Below are 21755 nucleotides of genomic sequence, written 5' to 3'. Positions count from 1 at the left end.
TTCTTAACCACTGAGCTACTAGGAAAGCCTAATGGTCAGGCAGATAGGGGACAAATCCCTACACAATGTGTTACCACCATCCTCCTTTGAAGGAACTCCACCCCCCAAGCTCCTCCCCAACCCAGAATCACAAGCCTGTTCCTTAAGATTCAGAAAGGCCCACCATATCAGGCTTTCCTCCTTCGTGGAGGCCTGCGGGCTGGCCCAGCCCTTCCCAATGGGACCAGGGGTGTGACCCAGCAGGGTTCTGCTGCCCCTGCCGGTCCCAGCCCTCCCTCCACATCCCCACCCTTCCTGCTGATCACAGCACCCGAGGCTGCTCAGCCCAGCACTCCCTCTAATGGCTAACGCTTTCGAGCTCGGGTTAAGAGACAAAAGCTAGGCTGTCCCCCACAGCTCTTCTAGTTCTGGTGCTGGTTCCTCCAGTTCTGATATTCTGGCATTTTCCCTGGATCCCGCCTTTGTTCCTGTTCCCATGCCCCCTCTTTCAGGCCCCAAGAGAAAGCTAATGGGGGACTTTTGTGACCTCGCCCAATTTCCAACATTGTGGATTCGGTCTTCCCCCGCCCCTTTCTTCTTTGACGTGAACTCTCTGTTCTCTCCTGGTGTTCATCAGAATTATGAGGGGTCCAGAGGAAAAAAAAAAAAGCGGTGGGACTGGAAAAGCTTATCAAAAACAATTATGCCCTTTTGCCAAAGCATTTTCCAAGACAGCTTCCAGGAACTGAAAAGTGGGGTTAAATTTTGCATCGATTGCATTATAAGCAAGAATAAGTGGCTAATAACCTATGAAATCTTATGGAGGAACAGGTAAATCCAAAACTAAAAGATGGTCCCCTCCAAGCCAGCCCATTCTGCGACCCCCTCCCCCGCTCTGCGGCAGGAACTCCCGACTCCCGCGCGCCGCCGGGCTTCGCTGCAGCGGCACTACCCACGCATACTCAACTAAGAAACAAGAGCACGCCAGCCATGCCACAAGGTGTGTTTTATTTTCATTAATCATACAAATAATTTTCTATAATATTCCAGGGCAAACCGGAGAAATTTGGCAGTCCGATTGGAAGGTCCCCTTCAGAGACCCGCGGGCCGGTGGCGACGGCACGGAGTGCCCGGGTTCACAGTGCAGCTTGTCGCTCGTGTACATCTTGCAGGTGGCTCTTCCTCCACATCACGGCTAGGGTCTCCAAGATGATGCGGTGGAGAATCCTCCAGGTTCGCGGAAAATCTCACTTTGCTTGCTTCTCCTGCTCAATGGCTGTGGAGAGCAGGAAATTGGACACTGGGGGATGGGGACCCCTGGCAACCCACCCAAACGGGGCGCTTGCAAACCTGGTTTGGGTAAGGCACCCACGAGGTCTAGGGATTAAGAAAGAGGCGTGGGGCTGGGAAGAGAGAGGCGCTTTGTGCAACAGAAACAGGGGCTGGGGCCGCCCGATGGGAAGCAACTGCCGGATGGGGTGTGGGGCTGGGTTAACGGGAAGGGCGGGGTGGGGACTGGGCTCGGAGCCCGCGGACCCGGAGGCGGGGGCGGACTCACTCTCTTTGGTCGGCAGGGTGTTCTTCTCCTGCGTCTCAGTCTTCTTCAGCTTGGCCTTATCGAAGCTGTTGATTTCCCCCATGTCGGGCTTGTCTGCCATTTTCTTAAAACAATCCTAGCGGGCAAATCAAGGCGGTTGGCCGGAAGCCAGCGGCCCCCTCTGCCCTCCCCGCCTCCGCTCCACGACGTGGCACTCGGGCTGGGGCGTTCCCGACAGTCCGGAGGCCGAGGATCTGGGCGCGTCCCGCACCCGGCTCCGCAGCCCCAGGGTGTGGCCCGCCCGCCCCGGCGTCCCGTCGGGAAAAGGCGCCCGACGAGGCCGTCGCGCACCCGCCAAGAAAACCCGCTCTGACCCCACCCGACTGGGCCTCCGCCCCAGGACGCCGCTCACCGAGAAGTTCCGCTTCCAGACCGCGGTCCCGGGGCACCCGCTCGCGTTGCTGCAGCAAAAGACAAAAGAGCGGCGCCCGCCCCTCGCCTTATATAGGCCGCGCCCGCCACGCCCCTCCTCTCGCCCGCCGCAGCGGGGGCGGGGCCGGCGGCCGGGGGGCGGGGCCAGCGCGGGTCGCTCACTTCCCTACCGCGCCCTCAGCTCGGCAGCCCGCTGGGCTGGACCCGGCTCTTCTCCCGCGCGCGGTCCCTTCGTCCAGTTCCCCCAGCTCCCTGGACCCCCAGAGAGGAGGCAGCAGGCGCCACCAGGGTGGGTGCCACGCCCTCAGTTTTCTAGGGGACTGCACTCCCCCCTTTCCGGAAATCCGCTGCTCACCCGCAGCAGGGGCGTGGGAGGTCGGCGGGGGGAAGGGTGTACGGTTGGGTGTGGGTGTGGGTGTACTAAGTGTGCAGTGTATCGTTGTTGAGTATGGATGTGTAGACGTGCTCAGGCGCATTACAGCAGTCCCAGCTTACAGGAGGTACCCACCCCTGTGCAGTCCCCACGTGTTTTGCCTTTAGCTTCCCGGAAATCCTCCACCCCTTGTCCCTGTCCTCCTGGAGGTGAACGCCTCCGGGGCTCACACGTAAAGAATCCGAGCCAGGGGTCCTAGAGATGAAAGACAGGGAAGTACAGGTAGATTTCCACTGCTCTTTGCTACTACTGGGGCCCGTTGTCTCCGTTTTCGAACTGGGCAGTTCCTGCAGGACCCATCGCTGGTGCTCCCTTAGGACGCTTGTAACAAGCATTGTCTGAAAGGCGATGGTGGGAGCAGGCAGCCCCCAGGGGCTTGCTGTGTTCATTTTCTCACAGGGCTCCTAGGGACGTAGTGTCCCAAGGTTCAGTTTTTCTCCTTGAGTTAACCTTGAATATGTCCCTACAAAGATTCTTGCTTTCTTTTTCAATCCGTTATAGGCGTATACTGCAATTATTCAAGTCTTTCTTAGAAAAGTTGTATCTTCATTCCGTTCAACATCTTTAGTTCCATAAATGAACAACCCAGGGGGTGAAGCTGGTCATTTTATTCGCTCTGAACTTGCCAAATGTCCAGGAGCATTATTAAGCCCTTTTATTTTTATTTTCTTTTTTGAGGGGGTTGCACTGGGTCTTTGTTGCTGCTAGGTCTTTCTGTAGTGGCAGCGAGCAGGGGCTTCTCTTGAGGTGCGAGCGCTTCTCATTGTGGGGGCTTCTCTTGTTGTGCAGCCCAATCTCTAGGGCACATGGGCTTCCGTAGTTGTGGCACATGAGCTTAGTTGCTCCGTGGCATGTGAAATCTTGCTGGACCAGGGGTCGAACCTGTGTCCCCTGCAGCGGCAGGCACATTCTTATCCACTGTGCCACCAGGGAAGACCAACCAAGCACTTTTAAATTGGCATTTTGTGGAAACATCCTAAGTTCTGTCCCAGCCCTTCCTGATTTTGTCTGCTTTTTTTTTTTTTTCACATTCCCTCAGTGCATTTGGCACAGAAGGAAATAAATTTGGGCTTATGAATTTGATATACCAAACTTCCTGTATGCCCTTGGGCAAGTGTTTTCTTATACCTCTTCATTTATAAGAGTTTTGGCATAAAACTTAAGTGAGAGAAAGAACAGGCATCAAGTGGAAGCTTAACATGGCAGCCCCATGAGCGTGGCACACACACTTTATTTGTGTATCAGTCAACTGTTGCCACAGTATGTCTTGTAACAGACTGTCACAAAAGTCAGCGGCTAAAACAATAATCACTTGTTCTCTCCTCTTCTCTGGAGGTAGGAGCTGCTGTGTTGGGCTCAGCTGGGCCTGGTTTCACCCTGTTCGCGGGATCTAGGTCTGCTTCTCAGGTGTCTCGTGCTCTGGCCCAGGATCTAGCTGGAGCTTGTTCTCAAGGTGATGAGAAAACAGCAAGAGGGCTGTTGCGTAAGAGAGTGCAGAATTGTTGAAGTGTGTATTAAAGCATACCATGTCTGTTAACATCCCGTAGGCCAAACCAACCATCAGTGGAATGGAGATGTGTAGTCCACTCATGGTGGGAGAGGGAGGGGAATGAACATTTCTTAAATAAACATTCAACTTCACAGGGTAGGCAAACAACCATAACAAACAATTCCCAAAGGGCCCTAATGCGGTAAAAGTTTATTCCCCATTCACTCAGCAACATTTTATGCTCTTTCTGTTCCGATCGTGTTCCTTCTTGTAGTGACTCATGTACTCAGGCTTCTTCTTTCTCATCCTCCCCTAGGTCCTGGATGTTTATTCCATCCAGGCAGTGGATGGGAAAAGAGAAAAGAGAGGACTGCACTAGAGTTTTTAGGGATCAGGCTTGGAAGTGCTGCTCAGTCATGTCCAACTCTTTGCGACCACTGTGGAGTGTAGCCCTCCAGGCTCCTCTGACCATGGGATTTTCCAGGCAAGAATACTGGGATGGGTTGCATTTCCTTTGCCAGGGGATCTTCCCGAGCCAGGGATCAAACCCGCATCTCCTGTGATTCCTGCATTAGCAGATGGTTTCTTTACCACTGAGCCACTAGTGAAGTATATTCCAGGCTTGGAAGTAGTCTCCATCAGTTCTGCCCTCATCTCTTTGGTTAGGACTCAGTCACATGATGTCACCTAAATGCAAGGGAGGCTGGGAAATGTAGTCAAGCTATGTGCCCAGGAGTAAGACTTGGGAGCAGACTCTGCCATATATGATGGAAGGATTTGCCAAACTTCAGCATGAAAATATCCAGACATCCAGAGATGTCGTCTCTTCGGAGGGTCTTGGTGGCACTGGATTCCTTTTCAGATGCAATGCCAAGTGTTATTTAGGTATTACCTTCCTGGGCCCCACCTTTGGCCTGTGAAGTTGTCCTAATTTGGTTCCATGGTGAAGTACAATTCCAACTTCCTTTTATTTGGGAAACAAAGGAATCTATTTCTTCTAGATACAGTTGTGGAGATGCATGTTTCAAACATATCAAGCTTGTAGGGTTTCCAAACTAAGGAGCTCTGAGTAAACTTGCAGACATTCTTTTTTGTTTTGTTTTGTTTTTTGGCCATGCTGGATAGCATGCGGAATCTTAGTTCCTTAACCAGGGGTTGAACCTGCACCCCCTGCAGCAGAAGCACAGAATCTTAACCACTGGACCTCCAGGGAAGGCCCCACATTCTTTATTTTCACTTATTCAGTTCTGTGACTCATCTCTAAGAAAGGAGTGAACCTCTTAGGCATTTGTTTCTTAAGAACAAAGGTCAAACCTTTGTTTGTCCAATTCAGTCCTATTGGTGGTGGTTTTAAAACATCTGCATATTTTTTTGACACTTGTCCCTCCAATTCCTGAGTGTAGACTATCCTTGGTGACTTTATTCTAGAGAATAAAATTCCAGAAATTATGCTTTTCCACTTAGGAGCCACACAGCTCTGCTTGACTCTCAGAGTGCCTCTACACTCTGAGAAAACTGAGCACCTATAAGGGTAGGTCACTTGCAGGCATTCTAGCCACAAGCCACAGCTGAGGTCTGAGCCAGCATCCACCACCAAGCACACAAGTCCATGAGGTAATGCAGAGAGGAGCACACAAGCTGTCTCAGGTCCCGTTGCAGGTTCATGAGTAAAATACATGTTGCAGTTTTTATAAGTCACTAAAGTCTTGGGAATTTTTGTTCTGTGGCAACACAATTCATTTCCCCATGAGATAGTAAAAAGAGTTCCTTGGACTGCAAGGAGATCAAACCAGTTACTCCTAAAGGAATTCAGTCATGAATATGGACTGATGCTGAAGCTAAAGCTCCAACTTTGGCCACCTGAGGCAAAGAGCTGACTCATTAGAAAAGACCCTGATGCTGGGAAAGATTGAAGGCAGGAGAAGGGGACGACAGAGGATGAGATAGTTGGATGTCATCACCAACTTGATGGACAGGAGTTTGAGCAAGCTCCAGGAGGTGGGGAAGGACAGAGAAGCCTGGGGTGCTACAGTCCATAGGGTTGCAAAGAGTGTCACAGCTGAGTGACTGAACAACAACAGCAACAGAAAAATCGTAACTTAGTGATGCCAGGGTCTTTGGTCTTGTTGGGGGATTTTCCCCTAAATATCTTCCATATACTCACACACATAACTTTTCAAAAAGGGTTTATCAATGTCCATGGGGTATCTGGCAATGTTCTGGGTGTGGAAGATAGAAAGATGATGAGACTCTTACTGACATCTAGTGTAGAAACTGAATAACTCTGAATCAGTCAACAAGCTGTTGCATGTGCCCTGTGTTTCCTTATGTCTTGGGGCTTCATTTGTCTGACAACATATCAGCCTGCTGCTTGGAGCAGATTTTATTCTGTTCACAGATGGTATAGAGAAAGCAGAACCACTCAGCTCCAATTGTATTTCCATTGAGAAGGAAGTGCTGGAAATTGAAGCACTGATAAGAAGGACAGAAGGGAGTATTTTCTTCTTTATACAAGATCTTACTCTCTGACCAGGGATCGAACCCGGGCCCTGCTGCAATGGAAGTGCAAAGGCTTAACACTGGACCACCAGAGAAGTCCCCCAAAGAGAGTCTTGATGACTGTCAGTTTGTTGAGGGGCTGGGAGAAGCCTTTGGAGATTTACCGGGGAACTCCAGTGCTCAGACCTGGCCACTGTGACTTCATTTTTAGAGACTTGAATGGAAATGTAGATAGAATGCTGACTATATTATTAATAGGGAGGATGAAACACTGTAAACACCAAAGCAAGCAGGAGAAATGGACAAAATATGATGACATTGGCCCAACAGGACAGACACAGAGCCTTCTCAGCCTGACCATTAACCCTAAAAGTATAGGGAGATATGAGTAACAGGATTAACTCTCAAGTGGCAAGGAGATTCGTGACAGTGTGAACAGGAAGGAAGAATTCAGTCCAGATTTCCTTGAATATAAGGAAGACATTTACACCTACTCTGTTCACTCCTGGCTGAAATGTTCATGTGAGATGTTCTTCTTAGCCTAGGTGTTCACATTGTATCCTTTCTGTTTTCATGAAGAAAGCTGCTTGAGTGTCCTTGCCTCAGAGAATTCTCCTTGACCATTCCTGTCATTCCCTAAATTTAACCTTGTTTCATTTTTCTTCTTAAAATCTGATAAAAGTTTATATTCAGGTATGGGGAAGTCATTCTGGCTTACACATGCATTAAGTTGAATTTTATGCTAATTCCAGTAGCCTATTTGTGGCCTATCAAACATACATTGTGTGTGTGTTAGTCGCTCAGTCGTGTCTGAGTCTATGAGACCCCAGGGACTATATTCCACTAGGCTCCTCTGCCCCTGGAATTCTCCAGGCAATAATACTGGAGTGGGTTGCCATTCTCTTTTCCATGAAACATACATTATACATCTTTAAAAAAATATTTTAATTTATTTATTCATTTGACTGCACTGGGTCTTAGTTGCTGCACACAGGATCTTTGGTTGCCACCTTCGGGATCTAGTGCCCTGATCAGGGATCAAACCCAGGCCCCCTGCGTTGAAGTGTGGAGTCTTAGCTACTGGACCACCAGGGAAGTCCCTACATCTGCTTTAATTATTGAAGAAAAGGGTGCATTGATGGGAAATAAAGAATGCCCGTATTAAAAATACAGATGAAATATTTTCCTTCCCGGGACACCAACTTCTTCAATGAAAAGATTCCTGTCCCAGGTGTCAAGGCCATACTGACTTACTGTGCATGTGATGATTTTTTATTTGTTTAAATCTTGAAGGAATGTATACCTGACTTGTTTAGTGGTCTTTGTTGTGATAAGAAATAAAACTGTGCTGAAAACCATGCTTCTCTGGAGTAGTTCCTTGGAGTTATCTAAGAGGCTGTCTTCTGGGTTATAGTCCACAGTTTGGCTCAATAAAACTCTTTTCTATTCCTATTACAGGTTGTTTATTGATTATTTCATCAACTAATTGATCTCTACCAAACATATACTCAACTCTTTGTTTTTGTCTGTCTCTCACACTAGGAAATGGGAGACCTCATGTGTCTCATTTACCACCAGCACCAAATGCAATGCCTGATATATAGTAAGTGCTCAATCAATATTCCTGGAATACATGCATAAAATTCTTGACCAAAATGGAATAAGCTACTTTGGGGATAGTGATGAGTTCCCTGTCACTGGAGGCCTTCAATGAGAAGTGGATAGGCAGGGGTGTGGACTGTGATAGGGACGATTCAGACCCTGGGCTCAAGTAGGTTCACTCGAGTACAATGAGTACAACTGCTTCTCCCTAGGTGACCTCCCTGGTCCTTTTCAAGCTGTTGTTCCAGTTGTGAAACAAACTTCCTTTTGGCTATCAGTTCTGGCAGCCTGAAAATAGCTGTGTGACTCACACCATGGAGGTTGAGGAAGCAAAGAAATCAACAAGTTGTGTTTGTGTTTTCCATACCATCAAAACACTGTTTATCTTTGTAGCTCATGGAGTTTAGGGACTCCCCAAGATAAAACTGTGAAGAAAGCAACATGGGCCTTTGAAGTTCAGCCTCAGTAATGATTGTCCTGCTCTGGAGATGTGTGAATGAACCCCTAAATCAGGCTTGGCAGTTGCTGAGATCCCCCAAGTGGCTAACAGTCCCAGTGTGGGTGAGGATGTTATAGTTTCAGTTTTCACCTCTGGTGTTAGAATAGCAATAATAAAACCAGTCTTTTTGAGCTGTTGTCATATTCCAGGCCCCGCGAAAAGGATTTCATGTATTGTGTCACTAAAACCTCAGCAAAGCAGTGTGAAATGGCATGATTTTGATCCACTCTGCTTTACAGGGTAGGCTCTGAGGCTTGGTCAAGGTCCTACAACCAGTAACTGGCATGGCTAGAGCTTGAATCCACTTCTACCTGACTGTAAACCCTGAGCTTTTAACCATAACACCACCCTTGCCTGGACTTGGCAGCAGGGTTTGTAAACTGGATCCATATGGTTTATATATTTTCTTTGGTCACATTAAGTTAACAAAAAACTTCAGCCAGTACTCAACTGTTGGAAGATTTCCAAGTTGAAGATCCAGCAACTCTGGATCTATATTTTTCTCTCATGTAGCACCATGATTAGCAGCTGCCCCTTGAAATGGGGTATGTCTGCTTCCCTTTACAGCACAGAGTCTTAACCACTGAAATTCCAGGAAAGTCCCAGTATGCCATTTCTGAGATTATGTTACAAAAGATGAACTTCTAATTTGATGCCTGGCTTTCTTGCTCTTTCTTTTCTATCTCTCCTTCTTGGGAAAGCCAGCTGCCATGTTGGGAACAGTCCTATGGAGATGCCCATGTGGTGAGGAGCTCAAGGCTTGTCAACAGTCAGTGATTCGCTGAGGCTTGTCAACTAGTGAGCTTGGGAGTTGATTCCCTGGCAGCTTTTGAGCCTTCAGAAGGCTGCAGCTTTGACTGATAATCCAACTGCAATGTCCTGGGAGATCCTGAGCGAGAACCACCCAACTAAACCATTCCTAAAAACCATTAGATGATAAATGTTGTATGTTGCTATGATTTGGAGTAATTTGTTACTGGGCAACAGAAAAACTAACTCACTCTCAAAAGTGGTGAGAGCACATAGACCAAGAGTGTCATGTGGTTAAAAAAATTAAAATTAAGAAAGAGCACATGTATCTGTAGAAGTAAAGGATATTTATATTGTTATGAAACCTGCTATAGTAAGAACTATGATATATGGGGAAGAGGAGTGATGACAGTCTTAACCAGGCCTGTCTTCTTCATACTGGCTGCCTGGCTCCTTCTAAATCTTTGAGTCTCCAAGCTTGCTGTAGAGCAGTTGTTTCAAACTGGTTTTGACCTTGATAACCACCCTCCCACCTCCCAAGAAGTACATTAAGTACATTTCACATGGTGACCCAGGACTCACAAGAGCACACAAATGAAATAAAAGTTTCACCAGAACAATACTCACTTCTACTATGAATGCCCTCTTTCTCTGACTCTTTTTCATTTTAAAAAACTTTTACTTTGGAATAATTATAGACTCATAGAAAGTTGCAAAAACAGTACACTGAAGTCCTCTGTGTACTTGATGGTAACATCTTATACAACTGCAATGCTGTATCAAACCCAGGACACTGATATGCTTGTGATTTACAGACCTTTTCCAGATTTTACCCTGGTGGCTCAGATGGTGAAGCTTGTAATGAGGGAGACCAGAGTTCTATCCCTGGGTTGGGAAGATCCCCTGGAGAAGGAAATGGCAGCCCACTCCAGTACTCTTGCCTGGAAAATCCCATGGACAGAGGAACCTGGTAGGCTACATTCCGTGGGGTCACAAAGACTTGGAAACGACTGAGCGACTTCACTTTCACTTTCAAGATTTTACCAATAATTATATGCACTCTGCTGTGTGTAGTTCTACGCAATTTTGTCACATGCATAGATTTGTACAACCACCCCAATCCAGATACAGAGATATTCCATCACCACAAAGGGAATTCCTGGTGCTACTTTTACTTGCTCCTTGGAAGGAAAGTTATGACAAACCTAGACAGCATGTTAAAAAGCAGATTTTACTTTGCTGACAAAGGTCTGTATAATAAAGTCTATGGTTTTTCTGATAGTCACATATGTACCGATTTGAGAGCTAGATGGTAAAATAGGCTGAACGTCGAAGAATTGATGCTTTTGAATTGTCCTGCTGGAGAAAACTCTTGAGAGTCCCGTAGACTGCAAGGAGATCAAATCCTAAAGGAAATCAACCTGAATATTAATTAGAAAGACTGTATATTGTCGCCCTGCTTATTTAACTTATATGCAGAGTACATCATGAGAAATGCTGGGCTGGAGGAAGCACAAGCTGGAATCAAGATTGCTGGGAGAAATATCAATAACCTCAGATATGCAGATGACACCATCCTTATGGCAGAAAGGGAAGAAAAACTGAAGAGCTTCTTGATGAAGGTGAAAGAGGAAAGTGAAACAGCTTAAAGCTCAACATTCAGAAAACTAAGATCATGGCATCTGGTCCCATCACTTCATGGCAAATAGATGGGGAAACAGTGGAAACAGTGACTGACTATTTTCGGGGGCTCCAAAATCACTGCAGATGGTGACTTCAGTCATGAAATTACAAGACACTTACTCCTTGGAAGGAAAGTTATGACCAACCTAGACAGCATATTAAAAAGCAGAGACATTAGTCTGCCAACAAAGGTCCATCTAGTCAAGGCTATGGTTTTCCAGTAGTCATGTATGGATGTGAGAGTTGGACTGTTAAGAAAGCTGAGTGCTGAAGAATTGATGCTTTTGAAGTGTGGTGTTGGAGAAGACTCTTGAGAGTCCCTTGGACTGCAAGGAGATCTAATCAGTCCATCCTAAGAGGATCAGTCCTGGGTATTCATTGGAAGGACTGATGATGAAGCTGAAAGTCCAATACTTTGGCCACCTCATGGGAAGAGCTGACTCATTTGAAAAGACTCTGATGCTGGGAAAGATTGAGGGCAGGAGGAGAAGGGGATGACAGAGGATGAGATGGTTGGATGGCATCACCGACTCAAAGGACATGGTTTCGGGTAGACTCTGGCAGTTGGTGATGGATAGGGAGGCCTGGCATGCTGCAGTTCATGGGGTTGCAAAGAGTTGGACACGCCTGAGCTACTGAATTGAAAGGAACTGATGCTGCAGCCAAAGTTCCAATACTTTGGCCACCTAAAGCAAAGAGCTGACTCTTTGATAAAGACCCTGATGATGAGAAAGATTGAAGGCAAAAGAAGAAGGTGGTAGAAGACGAAACGGTTAGATAGCATCACCGACTCAATAGACATGAATTTGGGCAAACTCCGGGTGACAGTGAAGGACAGGGGAGCTTGGAGTGCTGCAGTCCATGGGGTCGCAAGGAGTCGGACATGAATTAGTGGCTGAACAACAAGTTACTCTTATAGTCTCATGTACCAGCACCTCACCTCCACCCATAACACCTGGCAATCACTTATCTGCTCTCCACTTGCAAAATTTTGTATTTTGAGATTGACTTTTCTCACTGATTGTGATGCCCTGAAATTCATTGCAGTTGTTGAGCGTACCAGTGGTTCATTCATTTTTGTTTCTGAGTGATATTCTGTGGTATGAATGTACCACCTATTGAAGGTCATTTTGACTTTTTCCTGTTAAAAATAATGATGATGTGAACATTTGTGTAGATTTTTTTATTTGTGTGGACGTAAGTTTCCATTTCTCTAAGACAAATGTCCAGAGGAGTGATTGCTGATAAGTGTATGCTTAGTTTTGCAGGAAACTTCCAAATAATTTTTTCGGAGTGCTGGCTGCGAATGGGTCATTATCCATTTCTACTACCACTGTGTAAGAGATCCAGTTTCTTAGCATTCTCACCATATTTGGTATTGTCACTATTTTTAATTTTATGCTTGGTTGCTTAGTTATGTCCAACTTTTTGTGATGCCATGGACTGTAACCCTCTAGGCTCCTCTGTCCATGGGATTTCTCAAGCAAGAACACTGGAGTGGGTTGCCATGCCCTCCTCCAGGGGATTTTCTCAAACCAGGGATTAAACTCAGGGCCTTCTTGCACTGCAGGCCGATTCTTTACTGTTTGAGCCACCTAGTTTAATAGACATGGAGTTAGAGCTCATCAAGGTTACACTTTGCATTTCTCTACTGGCTGGTGGGGTTGAACCATTCCTTTCCATTCTATCATTTCAATAAAACTTCTAGTTATGACCTGCCAATTTGATTATATCACCTGAATTATATTATGATTCACTGTGGCCAGAAGTTCAAATACTGCTGAAGCAAGATCATTCAGTCAGTGACTTAGCATCTGTGATTCAGAAATTGTCCCTTTAACTTCTAAATTCTCTATTCACCTCCGAAGACAGATGTTTCTGGAATTTGATGTGTAACCCAGATATCCTCTGGGGCCTGATAAAGACATCCTATTTGATGGTTTTCCCAAATTTTTCAGGAATATTCTGCTTTTATGTCTCTCTAAATTTTTGTGTCCATATGGATGCATATCCAAATATTGACAGTCCTTGATTTCCTTCTTTGAAGAAACTATGACTATAAGACTGGTTTTGTGGCTTAAGGGGAGGGGGGAAGATCTGTATTTTTTTGTGACACAGCCCTCTGGGTGCTGTGGGAGATCCCTCCCTCTCCACTGTGCATTTCCTAGGTAGCCCCAAACTCCCACTTTCTTACCATCTCCTCTTTTCCATTCTCTGATTACTTCCTTGTTTCTACTCTTCCCTTTGATAACTCTTCCCCTTGATAAATAACAACTCCCCTCTTTCTCTCCAGCAGAACAGTGTACATATTCTCTGCTATTTTTTTTTTTTGTTGTTGAAAGGAGATTTCTGGGCATCCCTTTGTGCCATAAGTAACTGATAGAGATATACCTCTGAAACTGATTCCTTTCCCCAGTGAACTTGTGGTGTTAGCTGTTAAGATAATACTGCTTGTGGGACTTCCCTTGTCCAGTGGTTAAGCTGCTCTGCTTCTACTGCAAGGGGCACAGGTTCAATACCTAGTCAGTGACCTAAGATCCCCCATGCCGTGTGTCCCCCATGGACAAAAAAAAAGGGGGGGGGGAGATATTACTTGTGTCTTTTGACAGGATAGTCTGTTTCCTGTGTTTTTCTTTCATTTAAATGTTAAATAAGTATTCCTGCCCCCCTCCACTGAATGAATATCATCATATCATCCCCCTTCCCTGCTTGTGTATATCTCGGTAGGATCCCTAAGGTCTTGGATTTTGCCTGCCCTTGACTTGTATGTGAAATCTGCTCTTGGCACCAGTACTTGCCAGTTTGCTTCTGTCCTTTATTTTCTGTTTCAGTTGACTTAGTCTGTTGGGGCTGCTGTAACAGCATATTATAGACCGAGTGACTTATAAACAACATAAAATTCTCTCTCACTGTTCTGGAGGCTGGGAAGTCCAAGGTCAAGGTGCTGGCAGGTTCAATGTCTGGTCAGCATTTGCTTCCTGGTTCACTGAGAGCAATAATCTCACTGTCCTCATGTAGCAGAAGGGGCAAGGGAGCTTTCTGGGGGTCTCTTTATAACGTCACTAATCCCATTCATGAGGGTTCCACCCTCATGACCTCATCACCTCCCAAAGGCCTCACCTCCTAATACCATCACCTTGGGGGTTAGAATTTCAGCACAGGAGTCTTGGGGACACAAATATTCAGTCTGTAGCACCAGTGCTCTTAGTTGATAAACTTCTTTGAGAAGTCACTCTGATACAAGCTGCATCTACCTGAAAACAAATGAAGTTTTGTTTCTAAGGTTGTGACTTTCAATCTCTGTGACATGGTATAAGCCAATGAAGAGGTAGGGGGCACATCTGGGATTAGGAAAAGATGAATAAAAGGACTGTAGAACAGATAAGAACATGGATTCTTTTTTTTTTTAATTGAAGTATAGTTGATTTACAATGCTGTGTTCACCGGGGCATGGATTTTTGTTTCTTCATTCACTCCACCAAGATTTTCTGAGTACCAATGCTACATCCTGTGAGTGACACAGAGATGAATAAGTTGTGATTCTTGTCCTCAAGGATCATACAATCTGATGAAGGACACAGATCTGGAACATCAACCTAAAATATCGGCTAAATGAAATAAGGGCAACAAGAGAGGGAAGACCACTGACATCATGGAATAGGAATGAGCCTCCCAGTTGGATTCTGCCAGATTTCTTAGCCTAGAGAAACCATGAAAAATAGATGACTGCTGTTTTAAGCCACTAAGCTTTGGGCTGGATTTTTTATATCAGACACATAGTGAAAAATCTCTCTTCTACCTCCAAGCCCCAAATCTTCCATTTCTTTCCCTGGAAGCAACCCTATGTTAGTTTCCTGTACAAATACAAGCCTATATGTACACACACAGATTCTTTTATTTATTTTCATAAATGATAGTGTATTATTATGCTTTCTGTGTTTTACTTTATTCCTTTACCATATCTTTCAAAAATACTTATTTATTTGGCTATCTCAGGTCTTAATTGTGGCATGTGGGCTATTCCATCTTTGTTGCAGCATGCAGGATCTAGTTCCCTGATTAGGGATCAAACCCAGGCCCCTTGCATTGGTAGTGCAGATTCTTAGCCACTGGACCACCAGGGAAGTCCCACCCTTACTATATCTTAGAGATTGTAGCACATTAGGGCAAATAATGAATATAATAATACTTAGCTAGCATATTGAAAAGCAGAGACATTACTTTGCCAACAAAGGTCCACCTAGTCAAGGCTATGGTTTTCCAGTGGTCATGTATGGTTGTGAGAGTTGGACTGTGAAGAAAGCTGAGTGCCGAAGAATTGATGGTTTTGAACTGTGGTGTTGGAGAAGACTCTTGAGGGTCCCTTGGACTGCAAGGAGATCCAAACAGTCCATTCTGAAGGAGATCAGTCCTGGGATTTCTTGGGAAGGAATGATGCTAAAGCTGAAACTCCAGTACTTTGGCCACCTCATGCGAAGACTTGACTCATTGGAAAAGACCCTGATGCTGGGAGGGATTGGGGGCAGGAGGAGAAGGGGACAACAGAGGATGAGATGGTTGGATGGCATCACTGACTTGATGGACGTGAGTCTGGGTGAACTCTGGGAGTTGGTGATGGACAAGGAGGCCTGGTGTGCTGCGATTCATGGGGTCACAAAGAGTCAGACACGACTGAGCGGCTGAACTGAACAACTGAACTGAGAGTAAAAATTTACATACCATTTCTATGCATCTAGCACTTTTCTCAGAGAAGGCAATGGCACGCCACTCCAGTACTCTTGCCTGGAAAATCCCATGGACATAAGGGCCTGGTAGGCTGCAGTCCATGGGGTCGCTAAGAGTTGGACACGACTGAGTGACTTCACTTTCACTTTTCACTTTCATGCATTGGAGAAGGAAATGGCCACCAACTCCAGTGTTCTTGCCTGGAGAATCCCAGGGACTGGGAAGCCTGGTGGGCTGCCATCTATGGGGTCGCACAGAGTTGAACCCGACTGAAGCGACTCAGCAGCAGCATCAGCAGCAGCACTTTTCTAGGAGTTCCCAGTTGGCACTAGTGGTAAGGAACCTGCCTGCCAATGCAGGAAACATAAGAGACATGGGTTCAGTCCCTGAGTGAGGAAGATCCCCTGGAGGAGGGCATGGTAACACACTCCAGTGTTCTTGCCTGGAGAATTCCTTGGACAGAGAAGCCTGGGGGGCTACAGTCCATAGGGTCACAAAGAGTTGGACACAACTGAAGTAACTTAGCATGCACACGTCACTGTTCTAAGCACTTTACACATATGGACTCTGAGTCCTCTAAGCAAAGTACTAGTACTTCCTTATTACAGAAGAAGAAACTGAGGCACAGGCAGGTTAAATAAATCAAGGTCATGCAACTACTGAGTGCTAGAGTCAGGATCTGAATCCTAGCCATTTGGTTCCAAGTCCACTATTTTAAATTTCTCTAATTAAACACTGTATAATATTGTCACCATGCTTATTTAACTTATATGCCAAAAAAAAAAAAACTTATATGCAGAGTACATCATGAGAAATGCTGGGCTGGAGGAAGCACAAGCTGGAATCAAGATTGCTGGGAGAAATATCAATAACCTCAGATATGCAGATGACAACACCCTTATGGCAGAAAGTGAAGAAGAACTGAAGAGCCTCTTGATGAAGGTGAAAGAGGAGAGTGAAACAGTTAGCTTAAAGCTCAACATTCAGAAAACTAAGATCATGGCATCCAGCCCCATCACTTCATGGCAAATAGATGGGGAAACAGTGGAAACAGTGACTGACTTTATTTTTGGGGGCTCCAAAATCACTGCAGATGGTGACTTCAGTCATGAAATTACAAGACACTCCTTGGAAGGAAAGTTATGACCAAACTAGACAGCATATTAAAAAGCAGAGACATTAGTCTGCCAACAAAGGCCCATCTAGTCAAGGCTATGGTTTTTCCAGTAGTCAAGTATGGATGTGAGAGTTGGACTATAAAGAAAGCTGAGTGCTGGAGAATTGATGCTTTTGAAGTGTGGTGTTGGAGAAGACTCCTGAGAGTCCCTTGGACTGCAAGGAGATCCAACCAGTCTCTCCTAAAGGAGATCAGTCCTAAGTGTTCATTGAAAAGACTGATGTTGAAGCTGAGAGTCCAATGATGCAAAGAGCTGACTCATTGGAAAAGACCGTGATGCTGGGAAAGATTGAGGACAGGAGGAGAAGGGGATGACAGAGGATGAGATGGTTGGATGGCATAATCGACTCGATGGACATGAGTTTGGGTAAACTCCGGTAGTTGGTGATGGATAGGGAGGCCTGGCATGCTGCGGTCCATGGGGTCACAAAGAATCAGACACGACTGAGTGACTGAACTGAACTGAACTGAAGATTCTACAATATTATATGGGTGAATCATATAATATTTAATTAATACACATTGATTTACATTTACATTGTTTTCAGTAGTTTGCTGCTACAAACTACTACCCCTAATGTTTGCAGATCCTAGGCCAGAATATAAATGGAGACTCACATGCCATGTGTTTAATTTATAAAGCAAACTAGCATGCTGATAAAGAAAATATATTTTATCCTCCTGCATAAGAAATTCAATTTCATAATATAATTTAGAAAATGTGATAAGTGATGGTTTTTGTGAGTGAAAGTGGGCAAACTATCACAGATAATTGAATTTGAAAAATATTATGCAGATCTGGGCATTCTATTCATAAACTGGGGACATTTAAAAGAAGACCACAATTAAGATATACTAATAAAAACATTTCTAATAAATTACTGGAAATTTATTCCACAAATTTTTCTTCTGTTCTCACTTAAGCATAACTAGTAATTGTGTTGGTATCAAGAGTTTTACATAACTTGTGTTCCAAAGATAGTAATTAATATATTTATATATTATAACTATATGTCTTATAATTATATATTATATACATATGTATAAGTAATATAATATATTATAAGTAATATAATCATATTCAAAGTATACAAATTTAAACATACAGGTGATTTTCCTTATTCAGGGAAGTTTTGTACCAAAGTCACTGCCAATGCTAAATTGGTGAATACCAAACTATTGTTCCAACAGATAGGTTCCTGTAAACATCTGGTCAGAACATTTTCATCACCTGAGCCATAAGTAAGCTTGTTTTATGTGTGTTTCTGTTGAAAGACAGCTTATTTAGGATATATTGTTGATTCACTAATGTTGAATGCACACAGCCAACAGCATAAAATGCCTGTACAAAACTTATGTAACCAGTGCATTTTTCTCTGTAAAGCATGTCACAATCTTATTCTCAAGAACACTAGACAGCACTTCAGCCCTCTGGTTGGGCCATTTTAAATAGTGAAATCACCAAGAAAAATGAGAAAAATGAGGTACTAAACAGACTGCAAAAAGAATACTTATTTATAGTATAAGAGCTGAAATAAGAAGGCAGAATGTTGCCTTGTGTGGCCTCCTCTGGGGAACATGTACCTTGGGAGCCCAAATATTCCAGCATTTTGTGTGTGTCTTCAAGTGACTACAAAATCACAGTGAGCTTGATATGGGAGTTAAAAATGAACTTTAGCAAGTGCATAATTTTCAACTATGGTATCCATGAATAATGAGACCAACTTTATGTTCATAAAAAATGTGAATTCAATAGGTAAACAACAACAAAAAATTCATTCATGTTTTAAATATTTTCTTTTAGAATATTAACATTAGTATTCTAAAGCAAAATACAAATAATTATTAATAAATTTCAAAGTCATGTTAGCATTTTAAAAAATAAAATACCATTTTTGTAGACATAATTGAATTCAATGAAGAATTTTATAAAAATGAAACTATTTGCATTTATGGCATTCAAAGTCAATCTCCCAGCCATTAGAAAGAATCTGTATTTTGCTTCATAAGTATTATGTCCGGACCTACACATGCTCAAATTAAAGAATAATATGAGCTGTTCATTACTGCAAAATATTGCTTAGCTGTCACATGCAACTGTAGGGAATACTGTGCTAATCTGTGAGCAATGCCTGCAGCTGCAGGAATTCCTGTGCTAATTTTTGGAGGCGCAGGCTGGAACAGGAAAAGAAGCGAGATAATGGGCGCGGGATACTCCTGGGAATCATCGTTAAGCAAGAATCTATGAGAGAAAAAGTTTGAGTGACAGAAGTGCTTGGGTAAGTGCCTCTATCATTCCAGTCATCCCTAAACACAATAGCACATCATCTTCAGTGCTGTCAGCAGCACAGCCCACAAAGCTCCCTGGCCCTGAGATGCGGTCGCCCTTTGCTTCCGGGACTTAGAGTCGAGGAAGCCTGTGCTGAGTCTGTTGGTGCTTGTGTGTGGAGTGTGTGTGTGTGCTAAGTGGCTTCAGTCGCGTCGGACTCTTTGAGACGTCACGGACGGTAGCCCACAAGGCTCCTCTATCCGTGGGATTCTCTAGGCAAGAATACTGGAGTGGGTTGCCAGGCCCTCCCCCAGGGATTCTTCCCCACCAGGGATCGAACCCGGGTCTCCTACATTTCAGGCGAAATTCTTTACCTTCTGAGCCCCCAGGGAAGCCCTGTGTGTGGAGGGACGTCTGCTACGTGCCAGCCCCTTGCCTGGGTCTATGGAAGGGACAACCAGAAAGGATGCTGCGAATGATTTAAAGCAAACAAAACCCTCGAAAGCTTTTGTGAAGGATAAATTCTCTCGGCTTTTTTGAATCATTGTTGTAGTTGTCACCGATTTTCATTCATCTCTAATTTCTTTTTAATTTGCATAATTACTAGAAAACTGGCCCCTTCTGCATACTCTTTTTTTTTTTTTTACCCTCCTACTTACGGAACATGCAAAATTTCTATTTTCTTTTTAGCTGATTTTCTCATTTGAAAATTCATATTCTTTTCCTGTCTCTTTTATGCAGTGTGTTCCTCTTTGGCTTGGAGCCAAATTTAACAGCTTCCTCCCAGTTAAGCCTTACCAAAAGCCAATTGCCAGCTTACTGGGAAGGGAGTAACAATTTATAACAGGCAAGTAGAGAAAAAGGTTTTATTTATTATCTTTGTACCTCCAGAAAGGAATGTGGCAACTGTGTGCTTTCAGGTTGTTGTCGTTCAGTTGCTAAGCTGTGTTCGACTCTTTGTGACCCCATGAACTACAACACACCAGGCTTCCCTGTCCTTCACTATCTCCAGGAGTTGGCTCAAACTCATGTCCATTGAGTCAGTGTTGCCATCCAACCATCTCACCTTCTGACGCCCCCTTCTCCTCCTGCCCTCAATCTTTCCATCAACATATTTTCCAATGAACTGGCTCTTCGCATCAGGTGACCAAAGTATTAGAACTTCAGCTTCAGCATCAGCCCTTCCATCGAATATTCAGGACTGATTTCCTTTAGGATTGACTGGTTTGATCTCCTTGAACTCCAAGGGACTGTCAAAAGTCTTCTCCAGCAGCATGATTCAAAAGCATCAGTTCTTATGCACTCGGCCTTCTTTAGGGTCGAGCTCTTACATCTGTACATGAATTTCAGGTAAAACTCCTCTTTTCTAATAAAGCACCTCAGACAGCACGTGAGGTCAGGAGACCTGGGTCAGGGGTGGTACCATTACCTACTAACCCTGGGCTCTGGGCCAGTCACTTCATTCTCTGAGCTTCAGTTTTCTCATCTAAGAAATGAAGATAGTAATTGAGCTGTCATGAGGATCAGGGAGATCAAGTATGCGAAAGAATATTGTAGGTGAGATGTACTATATGAAAGGGAGTGGTTCAACTACTTTAGTTCATTTTTATCATTTTCCCTACACTAGGCTAATTACTTCTCTGCAGCATTTTCTGAGCTACTTTCAGTATTGTTCTATTTGCATCATTCCATGTGGCCCAATAAATGCTCCCAAGCTGAATATGAATTCTTCACAAGAGGTTTCTGGACATGTTAAAGGGACAGGGTCATTTTGGGCATAGTGATGATGGGTGGAATAAACTGTCAGAGTCCTGAAATTAAGATCAGATGATATCTGGAATTGATGGGAAAATGTTTAAGGAAGTTATGGGAGAGTTCCAATATAGAAGCGGTAGGGGAAACAGGAATGGGAACTCACCCATTGTGTTAGTTTGCTAGGGCTGCCATAACAGAACACCTGAGACTGTGTCTTAAACAAGAAAAATCCATTTTCTCACAGTGTGCATGCTGGAAGTCCAAAGTCAGGGTATGACTAGGTTTGGCTTCCTCCAAGCCCTCTCTCCCGGGCTTGTAGATGGCTGCCTTCTCACTGTACCCTAACAACGGTCATCCTCTGAGCATGTCCATCCCTGATGTCTCTCCGGTATCCATATTCCTCCTTATAAGGGCACCAGTCAGACTAGATTTGAGCCCTACCTAATAACCTCATTTTAATTTAATCATCTCTTTTAAGGCCTTGTATTCAAGCAGGGTTATATTCTGAGGTGCTGGGGATTAGGACGTCCAGTATAATGAATTTGGGGAGGCGACACATTCAGTCAATAATGCCCATCAACATTTAAATCACATGCTAGTACAGGTGCCAGGTTTGGTCCAGGACAGGAACTCTGACTCCTAGCTCTCTGTCAACTGAAGCAAACATACCAATTTTTGTCTGCAAAGCATAGCCCAATACATGCTGTAAGCGGCTGAGGAAATCAGGGAGCCCTCACCTGAGAATCTGAGTGTCACTTGCCCTGGCTCATGCTTTCATTTGCTCGTGTATTTATTCAACAAGCATTTCCTAGTGCCCATCAGGTGCTGGGTAACAGACGGGGTGCAGGCATCTTGACCTCTAACCTTGACATGTTCATGATCTGTAATGGGAAATAGACACATAAATAAATGGATGTGATGACATG

The 21755-nt window shown here is 44.5% G+C and overlaps 1 protein-coding gene across 1 annotated transcript; it reads right to left on the bottom strand.

Annotated features, from left to right (window-relative positions):
- Nucleotides 1-970: 970 nt before the first annotated feature.
- TMSB10 (thymosin beta 10) lies at nucleotides 971-1991 on the bottom strand. Its single transcript, XM_027966724.3, has 3 exons — nucleotides 1929-1991; nucleotides 1538-1652; nucleotides 971-1255 (listed from the first exon to the last, which is right to left on the bottom strand). Exons 2-3 carry the CDS (start codon nucleotides 1635-1637, stop codon nucleotides 1227-1229), a joined length of 129 nt encoding a protein of 42 aa, XP_027822525.1. The 5' UTR covers nucleotides 1638-1652; nucleotides 1929-1991; the 3' UTR covers nucleotides 971-1226.
- Between the last annotated feature and the right edge of the window lie 19764 nt (nucleotides 1992-21755).

Source organism: Ovis aries, chromosome 3, assembly GCF_016772045.2.
Source record: "Ovis aries strain OAR_USU_Benz2616 breed Rambouillet chromosome 3, ARS-UI_Ramb_v3.0, whole genome shotgun sequence".
In the NCBI taxonomy this organism is placed as follows: domain Eukaryota; kingdom Metazoa; phylum Chordata; class Mammalia; order Artiodactyla; family Bovidae; genus Ovis; species Ovis aries.
This window is presented reverse-complemented; position numbering and strand designations above follow the sequence as displayed.

Excerpts from the sequence above, each read along its gene's own strand:
- TMSB10 (XM_027966724.3), bottom strand. The coding sequence starts at position 1,637 with ATGGCAGACAAGCCCGACATGGGGGAAATCAACAGCTTCGATAAGGCC. Across the intron at positions 1,256-1,537 it reads CACCCTGCCGACCAAAGAGA|CCATTGAGCAGGAGAAGCAA; the intron begins GTGAGTCCGCCC and ends TGCTCTCCACAG.